Below are 12584 nucleotides of genomic sequence, written 5' to 3'. Positions count from 1 at the left end.
TTGATGGATTCATCGAGGAATCATTCATGTTTCAATGTAGCAAAGGGTTCCAGGGGGAACCCTAGACTGGAGGCTTGGCTTAGTAGGGGCGTGGCTTTCAGATAGCTCTTTGTTGGCCACCTGTTAGAGTAAATGTCATTCCTGTTCATCTGTTTTTTTCTATTGTCTTTCCACGTGAAGGTCGTACACTAACAGTTTTGTAGCATAAATTAGGCTTATAGAGTTGTATGAGTTCCTCAAGAGCCTATGTAAACAACAAAGTTTGAATAGTTACCACTATTAATATATCTACGTTGCAATGTCAATATTATCACATTTAAGAGTGTACAGTAATTGGTTAGTGTGAGGTCCATTTTGAGTGAATCCACTTACCTATTATCAGTTCTATAACTACTGTACTTTTCTCTATGTACCAAACTAATCCTCTGAAATGTGTGTAATTACAAATTATTTTACATTTGATACCAGAGCTCCGAAGCATGAGTCGAAATTGCTAAGCAGCTAACGTCGAAGCAGTGTGCCGATGTGTGTATCACTTTATCAGAAGTACGCCATCAATTACTTCCGAAGATTCGTTTGATCACGTGATTTTTCAAACCGCGTGTGGCAAAATGCGAGATCCCACTGATTGTTGCCGTGGTTCCTGTGCTTTCTTCAATTCCAAGCGACTTTCAAACAACGACCTCTACCGGACGCCCTATTTACAAATATTGCTCGGATTTTGGACTAAATGGTTCAGTCCTGTTAAAGGCCCACTTTCTGCACTATTGTTCAAATAATGTTTGTATTTAGTACAGGATAAGCTAATGCCATAGATTAGGTTTTTGAAAAATAGGAAGCATGATGTAAGATGCAAACCTGGCATTCCTACTGATTATAGGCTACCAAAGAAAATGACTTACTGCTGGAGGTTTTGATGAAAACAGAAAAAATGTACTTCTCTGATAATCACACACTGCTATTTATTGCCTACCAGCAGATGCCACTAATGTGCATTGTGAACAGATAATGAAGCGCTGAGTTATGAACCGTTTTTCAGCACAATTTGGTGAAAGCGCCGAAGCCTTCAGATAGCCTCGGTTTCCCATCACTAGTAATTACACACTGGATTCAGTAATGGATGGCACGTCAGACTTTTTAATGCTTTCCCTCTTCTTCTTTATTTATTTATCCCCGATGAAACATGAGGCGTGTTTATGAGTAGAACCGACGGACTTGAACACCAAGGCAACAGCAATATCGTAATGAAGTCCTCCACAGCAGTTATTGTTGTATCCTTAATGCTCGCCATTAACGGGTTTTCACAATATGAGACAATAACCTTGTTTGAAGTGCATGAGGATGTTATGGAAAGAGCTGTTGAGGTATTTATTCGTTTTGACTGACAGTAAATTAAATGTGAAGTGTAAAGGAAATGCATTAACCCCGACTTAAAGGAAAAGAAGCTAACAATTTGCTCTGAAAGATTAAACAGTAAGAGTGTCTATGAACCCCTTTAACTTCTTTATCCCTTGTGGCCAAAGTACAAAACAAATTATCCATCTCTCTCTCTCTCGCTCGCTCGCTCGCTCGCTCGCTGTGTGTGTGTGTGTGTGTGTGCGAGAGACACACACAGAGATAAGAGAGAGCCTGTTGCAGCTTTCAGCTCATGTTTAAAATGGTGTGAATCACATGAACAAGAGCACATTCTATTCCTACCTCTGGGCTACACTCAGTTCTTGTTCTGTTGAGTTCCTGTTTAGACCAGCTCACATTTATGTATCTGCATGTAAACAAACTATTTCTTCTGGTTATAATTTAAATGTGAATGTGTTCATTATTTTTTTTGGGGGGGGGGGTTGGGGGGGTCATTATGTGAACAAGTTTGTGAAAGCAATTCAAGTAATCACCTTTAACTTTCCCAGATACTCCTTGCCAAGCTTCTCTTATGACCTGTTGCATAGCAACAACAGGAGATGTTGGTATAACCCCTTTAGAGGTAAAATTCCTTCTCTGCTGATATAAATACCGGTAAACACCTTCTCTGCTGATATAAATACCGGTAAATGAGGAGAGTGAATATACTTTATTTTTATTTTTACTAGGCTGCTTTTATTTGACTCTTTTCCCTTTCCACCATGTTTCTGTCAATATCCATAAAAGAGTTGTAGGAAAATGCCCACACTATAATAACTAATGCGTAATGCTTAAGAAGGGACTAATCTAACCCTGTGGCCATGTATCTTTCCTAATTTATGATGAAGTGGGAGCACTGGCTGGATGGTACACGGTTTGGTCCCCTCAAGGCATGATGTCCACCAAGGACTGACTCACTCCAGAAACTGCATGTGTAGCGTGGTTCGTTCTGCGTTGTGTACTTTTAATTAGGACGCTGCCACAACTGAAGGTCTGCTCGTTGAATAATTTTTATTTGCCCTGCACACGAAGAGACAACACACATTATGTTAACCCTTGGCGCAGTCATAGCTCTCAGGCACCTTGCTATGCCAAAGGTCAGGCAAAAGAGAGCATCAAAAGGAAATAACATGTGCTGCGTGCCCACATTTAACGCACAACAGCACACCATACAATACAATACAAGTAAAATGATACAGAACATAATCCGGACAAAATAAAAGACATACCTGCACACGAAGAGACAACACACATTATGTTAACCCTTGGCGCAGTCCTAGCTCTCAGGCACCTGCGCAAGCACATGGACACTCACTCAAACACTGTCCCAAGTACTCACAAGTTACAATAGATACGAGCTTTGTTAGCGAGCTTTGTGAAACTTGTTGACAAATCTTTATACTATCCACATTGTAACAAACTTAGGGGCAGCATAACAGTACATTGTGTAACATTATGACAGTTTTATATTAAACAATTTCGGAGCCAAGGACAACATACCTTGCTAGCCGAAGATCAGGCAAAAGAGAACGATAAGGGGGTACGGAAATACAGATAACCTGCGATGGGCCAAACCAAAATATACAAAACTTTTACAATCACATGTATGTACAATATTGATATGAAAAAGTGTTTGCACACCAAAGAAAAACATTAGCTATGCAGCTGTAATTAAATTAAAAAAATACACTGAATTATTGTTATTATTATTATCAAATTATTAACATCCCCTCTTGACCTGGCCTATTTGAATTGGTCCTTGTGTGCAACTTGGTGCATAATCTAGGAGACAACATCACACTGCTACACATGGCTAACCACTTATTCTCATTGTGGCTACAAGGTCAGCGTAGCTCTCTCTCTCTCTCTCGCTCGCTCTCTTTCTAATACAACCTACACTTGCTTTCCTTTATCACTCCTTCTACAACTCCTCTCACTCCTTGCCTACAGCCTGAGGCTGTCTATTTAGCGACTTGTACTTTGGGAACGTCCTAGTAGGCGTCAAAACATGTATTCACAGCTCTTTCTTTCTTTCTTTCTGTCTTTATTTTTGTGAAAAAGAATACTGAAGAAACAATTATTTCACTGCTCCAATCTGCACAATGATAATCTAAGTTTCTCTTCAGTTTATTTTGTTGTACTATTGAGCTGGTTATTCAAGGTATTCTAGAAGGTACTCAGGAACTATATGTTTGAAATGTTGACTCATTAATAAAGTAATTAGATGCAAATCCCTTTTCTTGAGTCTGATATCCTGTAAAGACAAGCACAAAGCTGTCTTATTATTTATACACTTTGAAACACCCAAACAGCTGTGATATGTATGTGCACAGATGTGTGGGAAAGTTATTCATAAAAACTTGAATCTCAACTTTTATCTTGCAGTATGATAGTGCTGCATTACAGCATCATTGAGATCAACCAGTAGTACTGTATATCCATGGCTACGGCTGTAACGATGTGCGCTGAGAGTCGGGAATCAAGTTCAGGGAGTGAGTGTTTTAGTAAATAAACGCAACATAAAACAAGAGACACCAACAATGCACAGACTTAACACTGGAACAGAAACAATAACGCCTGGGGAAGGAACCAATGAAAATGAAATGAAATGGAGAGTAGATATGGGATATTTTTTAACAGAGTTGGTCCCTGTGAAGATACCATTATGTTTAAACTATTTCCACTCTTTATCTCCCGTTCATGAGCTGACGATCTGTTATAATCATTAACTCAATTTTTTCTGTCATTCGTTGAAGAAGGTTATCATTTACATTACATTTAAGTCATTTAGCAGACGCTCTTATCCAGAGCGACTTACAAATTGGTGCATTCACCTAATGACATCCAGTGGAACAGCCACTTTACAATAGTGCATCTAAATCTTTTAAGGGGGGGGGGGGGGGCAGAAGGATTGCTTTATCCTATCCTAGGTATTCCTTGAAGAGGTGGGGTTTCAGGTGTCTCCGGAAGGTGGTGATTGACTCCGCTGTCCTGGCGTCGTGAGGGAGTTTGTTCCACCATTGGGGTGCCAGAGCAGCGAACAGTTTTGACTGGGCTGAGCGGGAACTGTACTTCCTCAGTGGTAGGGAGGCGAGCAGGCCAGAGGTGGATGAACGCAGTGCCCTTGTTTGGGTGTAGGGCCTGATCAGAGCCTGAAGGTACTGAGGTGCCGTTCCCCTCACAGCTCCGTAGGCAAGCACCATGGTCTTGTAGCGGATGCGAGCTTCAACTGGAAGCCAGTGGAGAGAGCGGAGGAGCGGGGTGACGTGAGAGAACTTGGGAAGGTTGAACACCAGACGGGCTGCGGCGTTCTGGATGAGTTGTAGGGGTTTGATGGCACAGGCAGGGAGCCCAGCCAACAGCGAGTTGCAGTAATCCAGACGGGAGATGACAAGTGCCTGGATTAGGACCTGCGCCGCTTCCTGTGTGAGGCAGGGTCGTACTCTGCGGATGTTGTAGAGCATGAACCTACAGGAACGGGCCACCGCCTTGATGTTAGTTGAGAACGACAGGGTGTTGTCCAGGATCACGCCAAGGTTCTTAGCGCTCTGGGAGGAGGACACAATGGAGTTGTCGACCGTGATGGCGAGATCATGGAACGGGCAGTCCTTCCCCGGGAGGAAGAGCAGCTCCGTCTTGCCGAGGTTCAGCTTGAGGTGGTGATCCGTCATCCACAGTGATATGTCTGCCAGACATGCAGAGATGCGATTCGCCACCTGGTCATCAGAAGGGGGAAAGGAGAAGATTAGTTGTGTGTCGTCTGCATAGCAATGATAGGAGAGACCATGTGAGGTTATGACAGAGCCAAGTGACTTGGTGTATAGCGAGAATAGGAGAGGGCCTAGAACAGAGCCCTGGGGGACACCAGTGGTGAGTGGACACCAGTGGTTGCTAAGCTCGTTATCTAACGAGCTTAGCAACTTTGGTCTTTTGACTTTTGTTTGACTGCCATTACAACATTTGAATTATTCGACAACGCTATACTCAGGGTGCGCTATGCGTGTCCTGAATGCCAGGCCCAGCTCCAGGATAATATGCCCGAGGGGGCATTTTAAATCCATGGGGCGAAAAGGTAGCAATACACATCAACAACCGTCATTTTATATAATAACACAAGAACGATTTGCACCTACTATGACATGTATCTGAAATGCTGCTGTTGCTGCGGTAGGTCTACCCATGGTTTTGTATGGCGTTTATTCTATACAAGAGCAAGGTAATATTGATTAGAAAGTATTTAATTCAGCTTCACTCTGTTGCATGCACACAGCTCCATTCAGTGCATAGTAAGTAATGCCGAACTTGACTCACATCTTCCTTTACCTAACAGATGAATAGAACTCCTCCTCGACTCATAAACCGGAGAACTGGGGTTAGGCCCTTGCCGGTGAAAACATGACACTGGTAACAAAAACATAACTCTGTTCTTATTCAAGTACCTTCAATAAGCATCAACTTTAAAGTCCAAATAAAAATAATATATAACCTTTTAGTTTAAACAACCTAGTCTCTGGAATATCTCACAGGCGGTCTGATAATTGCCCTGGTTCTGGGGTGTCTCAGAGTTATATTTGCAGGCAGTGGGGCTGCTTCCATATCAGCAGCCTGTTGTTCATCACCTGCTTGGTAGGCAGATTTATTCCATGATACCCAGTCATCCTCATCCACGTTTGTTTGGTGGTCGTTCGGGTGGATCCTGAGCTGTTCAGTCACTGGACGAATATCCTTTCTGTTTCTGCTGTATTTTGTACCATTCACTAGTACTTCATATGACCGGTCACTGAGATGGTCAGTGCATATGCCCAGCATCCAAGTGCTGGCTCAGTTGTTGGGGTGGAAAAGAACCCTTACTGTTTGTCTTTGGATGACGTTGGACATGTCACAGGCATGTGTGGTTTAGTGGTGTTTTGCTATCAGCCCTTTGGCTTGTTGTCTTGGAATAACATTTTGTACCACTTGGGGTTCGAGCAGTTTCTCCATGGTGGGTAGGATCATGCGTGCGTGTCTGGACATGTACCGCTGTACCAAAGAATTGTTAAGTCCTTTAGTTGGAGTATTCCGCCACCCCAAATCTGCCTTCCATGGGTCTTCACCACTCATTGCAGCCTTTTTTAGGAGTGTTTTGGCAATTTTCACACTGATTCTGCTTTTACATTGCTATGGCTGTGATACGGTGATGACGTCACATGTTTAAAGTCCCACTCATCAGCACATTTTTGAACGTCCACTCCCGGAGAAGGGGGGGGGGGGGGGGGGGCATTATAAGAAACAACAGTGTGAGCAAAGCCATGTCTGCTGAACTACTTTTTGCAGCATTCAATGATGTTGTCTGATGTGGTGTCAGAGCTTGTTGAGCTCCCAGTAGTCCGAGTAATAATCGACCATGATGAGGTATTTGCTTTTGTTGACTGTGAGTAACTAAGTCCATCCCGATCTTGGACCATGGAAGGAGAGGGCTTTGGTGAGGGGTGATCCTCCTTTTGTTGTCTCTTCTGAATGGAGTTACAGGTTGCACATTTGCTGATAAAGATCTTTACGTTCTCCGTTATCCTTGTCCAGAAAACAGCATCACGTGCCTTTCTGAGACTGGCCTCTATGCCTGAGTGGCCAGAGTGTATTTTTTGTAGAAAGTCAGCAACGTAACATGTCAGGCATGAAGACCCTGTTTCTTTTAAATATCACTCCGTTTTCTGTGGTGAGCTCCTCTTTGTACGTCTATAAATCTTTCAGTCTGTGACTCATAGCTTGTTTGGTTCCAGGCCAGTTGTTGTTGATTTATGCGTACAGAGCCTGAAACAGTGGGTCCATTGTCTTAGTTGAGATGTTGACATCACTGGTGTGATCTAGATCACAGTTGTGGCTAGATCCATGGCGTAGACTGGTGTTTGCATTTGTGTGTGCTCTGTGGTTGATTGAGCTGTTCTGGATAGGAAGTCAGCTACATGCAGTTCTTTGCCTTGTTTGCATTGCACGTGGAGTTGGTATCTTTGTAGCCTTAGCAACATTCTCTTCAGTCACTTGGGTGCTGTGAGTAGGGATTTCTTGAAGATCGTCTCAAGCGGTTTGTGGTCGCTGTGTATTGTGATGAACTCTCTGACATAAAGATACTGGTCGAACTTGTCACATGCAAAAACAATGGAGAGACATTCTTTCTGTGCATATCTTTGTTCTGTCTGAGTCAATGATCTGGAGGAAAATGCAACAGGTTGTCCTATCTGTAGAAGGGCTGTACAGTGTGACTTCATCATTCAGGTTGTTGTATTTGAGCAATGGATGTTGTGCGACTAACTGTTGAATAGTCTCAACTGCTCCGCTGTGGTAGCCATGTCCACTCAATGTCCTTGTCAGTCAGTCTTCTGAGCGGCTCACACAGATCAGATAGGCGGGGCATGAATTTTGAAAGATAGTTCACAAACCCCAACAGCCTCTGTAGTGACTTGACGTCATGTGGTGTATCCATGTTCAGAATGGCTGTTATTTTCTCTGGGTCAGGGCTCTCTGTGGTGAGAAGATGACCCATGTATTTCACAGTAGGTAGCTTTCACCAGAGTTTATTTTTGTTCAATTTCAGGTTGACATCTCTTGCTCTCTCTGCAGGAGAGCTGTAAGGTCTCTGTTGTGATCCGCCGCCGCCTCTTCGTGTGTGTCACCACATCCATAGAGTAGAACGTTATCTGCGATCACACTCACTCCTTTTAGTCCCTGTAGTGCTTCCCCACTGTCTGCGCTGGTATTCTTCAGCTGCTGGCTTGATTCCAAATGGCATTCTCAGCCATCTATACCTGCCTACAGGTGTCCAGAAAGTTGTTTGATAGCTGCTCACTTCATCAAGTTTGACTTGCAATATTCATATTTGGCATAGAGTACTGAGAATACCTTTGCGTTGGATATCTCTGGTAGAATCTCTTCTATTGTGGGCATCTGGAAGTGCGATCTCAGTAAGGCTTTGTTGAGTGCACTGGGGTCCATGCATATTCGTAGTTTATCAGGTTTTTCAATGACAGCCATTTTGCTGATCTACAGTGTTGGCTCTGTGACTTTCGTGATGATGTCTGCATTGTCCATTGAATGTATGACCTCTGTGATCCTTTTCTTCAGTGGAATGGGTATCTGTCTAGGTAGTTGCTGAACAGGCCAGGCTGCGTTGTGTAGTTCTCCAGGAAGGCAGCCAAGCCCATCAAACACGTCCTTGTTCTTGGCGATGATCTCCTCGGTTGTCACGGTGACCTCTGTGGATGTGGTGCTTAGGGTATCGACGTGATGAAACACATGGCTGTGGTTCACATGTAGTAGGCTGAGTCATTCACATGTGTCAGCTGACAGCAGAGAAAGCTGGGATGTCTCCCTGACCTGAAATTTGATATGAAACATTTTTCCATCATGATCTGCTTTGAGATTGTATTCTCCTGTTGGCTTTATCAGTGTGCTGTCATATAGCTTAAATGTAGCTTTGCTGGGTAGGAGAACTGGTTTGCCGTCTTGCATGACTCGCTGTAGGTCCCCATAGTTTATGACATTCACTGTTGATCCTATGTCTAGTTGACAAATGTCAATGTCTCATCACTGAGTGGAGCTAGCTTAAGGTTAATTAACTTTTTTTTTTGTCTTGTCTTCCACAGAATTAACCTGTGAGATGTATCACATTGCATCTGTTGTTTGGTCATCTGACTCATTACCTTCCTCTAATAGATTGAGTTGAGGTTGGTGTTGTGCTTGTTGACAAACTCTGGCAAAGTGGTTTCATTTGCCAGATGCTTTTCCGGTGACACCATGTGCTGGGCATTTAGATTTGGCATGTACTGCACCACAGTAATGACAGGTAAAGCCGTTTGGCATTCTATGTTTTTTATTATCCCCTGTAAACTCTGTCTGTGTAATGCTTGTCGGGGTTGGAAGAAGAGGAGGACCAATGCGCAGCGTGGTAAGTGTCCATATTGTTTTAATACGAATAATGAACACTGAACAAAAACAATAAAACGACAAACGAACACTCCTGTGCGGTGAAACAAAACACAGAACAGAAAATAATCACCCACAAAACACAATGAAAAACAGGCTACCTAAATATGGCTCCCAATCAGAAACAACGACTGACACCTGCCTCTGATTGAGAACCATACTAGGCCAAACACATAGAAATAGAACAACAGAACAAAACATAGAAAAAACAACATAGAATGCCCACCCCAACTCACGCTCTGACCAAACTAAAATAAAGACATAAAAAGGGAACTAAGGTCAAAACGTGACAGTCTGTTTACGGCCATATGTTTGGCATTTTGATTCTGAACGTCGCTCACGGGAGGTATAATGTAGTCTCTGGTTCATCTCCACTCACTTTCCTGATTTGCATTTGTGATTGTTCATTTGAACGACACATGTCATTGGGTTTGTTCAGCGTGAGGTTCGGATCTCTGAGCATGCGCGCTCGCGTAGCTATGTCTTCAGTGCCTATGACAAGCCTGTAAAGGACTAGTTCCTCTCGTAAATGTGCCAAATTCACGTGTCGGCTAGCTTCCTCAGATTTGTAATGTATTTCTCTGATGTTTCACATCGACTTTGTTGACAAGCATTAAACACATACCTCTCGTAGATCACGTTTCTGGACGGCTCAAAGTGTTTCCGTAGCGCCTCTATAATTTTTACCGGGTCAGTTCTCTCTGCTTCAGGCATGTGAAGATGCCGCTGTAAGAGATGACATTATTTTCCTATCACGGTTAGCAGAGTTGCTATGCGGACTTTTGCATCCTTTTTGTCCAGACCGGTAGCTATCTCATCGTTTTTTTCATTGTGCTCAATTTTTTTTCCTGTTATTGTATCAGGTAAGCCCTTGTATCAGGTAAGCCCCACCCTTCATGTCCATAGGCTCTGGTACTGGAATTACCAGGTAAGCCATTGTTGTCGTTTTTATTATTTTTTGTAACTGGTTAGCTATTGACACGTCCCTTCCTACTGTGCATGTATCCATGTGTCGTTTTGATGTTTTGATTTGTCAAGGATATACCTATTTGGTTCTGACTTCTGACACCATGTTTTGTATGGTGTTTATTATATACAAGAGCAAGGTCATGTTGATTAGAGTCTTTACTTCAGCTTCACTGTTTAGCATGCATACAGCTCCATTCAGTGCATAGTAAGTAATACGTAACTTTGCTCACTAGTACTATATAGTAACACATTCAGATACACATAACAGCAGCGCCACCTATTGGCTTGGCGACATCTAGTCACACACATCATTTGCGCCTACAAACAAGCACAGATCAGCTCGACAGGATGAGCACCAATAGCTTATCAAAGGTTCTTGCAGTCTTCAAAGCTTGAACTTCAATAATTAGAACTATAGGTTACCTTTCTGTCGAATTTGTGACACTACGCAATAAGCGTAACGCTAAGCCGCCACTTCTCCAGGTGCGCATTATTTTCTGTGTGGGAGTTTCAGAAAAGCAAAACTAAATCAAACTAAGTGCATATTCTATAGTCAAAGCTGATGTGAAAGTTCCTACATGGCAGTATATCATTTGAATCTGCCACGAATAAGAGTAAATTCCCATTCCAAGAACACACACACATAGCAAGAGAACAGGGAGGGGGCGAAAAAGTAGGCTGTGTTGTTTCCATAGGCTACCGTAAAAGTTATGTATATACTATCACACAATGACTGTGTAGTGCAAATGAATGATACCAGAGTGAAAGTTTACCTACTTGTTTTAGTAGGTTACACACAGTATTGGACCTACATACTAAATTTTGAAAAATGTAGGGCTGTCTGAAATGCAGCCACATACACAACAAATTTTATTTTTCACACAAGAAAGCATGCGATGTTGAAGAGAAGCCCCACGAAGACTGGTAGCCCAAGATGCGCTCATTACAACAGCACATACTGTAATCATTGATTCAGGACCATGGACAGAAGGCTACTTACCGCCAGTCAGTGCTATGAAAAGATAACGTTAGATGCACGGCCAGTTTCAGTGTCACCTCAGAGCACAACCAATAGGCTACATTGATCATTGTCCCAATACCCGTCAAATAACACAAAGCTATATATCTATCAATGGCAATTAGGTCCACAAAAGCAAACCAATGACATTTACAATCACAGATAAATCTAAAAGATGCATTGAAGTCAAAAGCAATGGCACAAACACATACATTACCTTTTTTTTTTGTCGGCCAAACAACCAGTAGGCTTACATGAGGGAAAACCACTTAATTCATGATTCTGGCAAGGCTGCCAGGGCCATAAAGGTTGTAGCATACCATTTAGAGGAGTTGTAGCCTCTTACATGCTGTGCTGAACCTCATGAGACGTTTCTGATTCCATTCGCCTTCCTGGCAAAAGGTCCCTCTCAAATGCCAGCTAGACAAACTGAATACGTTCTTTAGAGTAGAGAAGGAATTTTTGTAGATGCCCCAAATGTTAATCCAAATCCATGTTTCAGTGCGAACAGCACAGTCGGCATTGCTGAGAAAGGCCCACCATATCTTTGAAGAACACTGAGGTGGCTCCATTTGTTGTTGCTTGCTGTGGTTGCGATTTCACTTTGCAAGAATCAATAAACTCTGCCTCTAGTGGTTCAGATTTGGTTAGATCCAACAGGTCATCCATCAGGTGCTAGTGGCTGGGATAATGGAGGTGCAAGTGCTTGTGATGTTACCCTCGTGCTGTTCCTACTAGGCCCTGGCTCTTCTCGATCTTGTTGGTCAGCAGGCAGCGTGAGAGATGGGCGGGTATTACATTTGCTGCTCCTCAACCTCGGTGGTCGGGCCATCAGCAGGCTGCTCGGTGAGCTCGGCATCGCACTCGACATGGCGGTCCTCGGTTTTCTTGCACTTGGCAGTTCCCAGACATTTTTGGATATCCATGGTTATTAGCCAGCTATAATTATTCTGCCACTACCAAAGCTTAACAAAGCTAGTAGATACTAGCTAGCCTATTAGTTGCTTTAGTTGTCTCTAAAAGTGAACAACTCTTATAAAAAAAAAAACTGTAAATTTGACCCGCCCTTGGTGGGATCCAATGAGCCTCCGAAACAAGGTAATATCAGTTTAATTTGCTCTGAAATCTTTACATAGTGGAGCAGCGCCCCTCTTATTTGGGGAGAACCTTGGCAAAGTGACCATCTCTCTGTTTTAAATGCTTTAAATGCGCACTTCTGGGTCTCTCGGGATAAATATGAATT

General features: G+C 42.9%; 1 protein-coding gene across 2 annotated transcripts; it reads right to left on the bottom strand.

Annotated features, from left to right (window-relative positions):
- Positions 1-2394: 2394 nt before the first annotated feature.
- On the bottom strand, positions 2395-10357 carry LOC129822818 (uncharacterized). Of its 2 annotated transcripts, none has more exons than XM_055881247.1 (2): positions 9980-10357; positions 2395-5111 (listed from the first exon to the last, which is right to left on the bottom strand). In XM_055881247.1, the coding sequence occupies exon 2, from the start codon at positions 5064-5066 to the stop codon at positions 4317-4319; it is 750 nt and encodes a 249-aa protein (XP_055737222.1). In that variant the 5' UTR covers positions 5067-5111; positions 9980-10357; the 3' UTR covers positions 2395-4316. The 2 variants fall into 2 exon arrangements, with proteins under 2 accessions (XP_055737222.1, XP_055737221.1); XM_055881246.1 differs by lacking the exon at positions 9980-10357 and adding an exon at positions 6015-6646.
- Between the last annotated feature and the right edge of the window lie 2227 nt (positions 10358-12584).

Source organism: Salvelinus fontinalis, chromosome 25 (assembly GCF_029448725.1).
Source record: "Salvelinus fontinalis isolate EN_2023a chromosome 25, ASM2944872v1, whole genome shotgun sequence".
Classification (NCBI taxonomy): domain Eukaryota; kingdom Metazoa; phylum Chordata; class Actinopteri; order Salmoniformes; family Salmonidae; genus Salvelinus; species Salvelinus fontinalis.
Note: the sequence above shows the minus strand (reverse complement) of the source record. Positions and strands in the feature narration are given on the sequence as shown.

Coding starts and splice junctions, on each gene's coding strand:
- LOC129822818 (XM_055881246.1), bottom strand. CDS start 6,059: ATGAGGATGACTGGGTATCATGGAATAAATCTGCCTACCAAGCAG. Junction 5,112..6,014: donor TAAATCTGCCTACCAAGCAG/GTGATGAACAAC, acceptor TCTGATGACCAG/GTGGCGAATCGCATCTCTGC.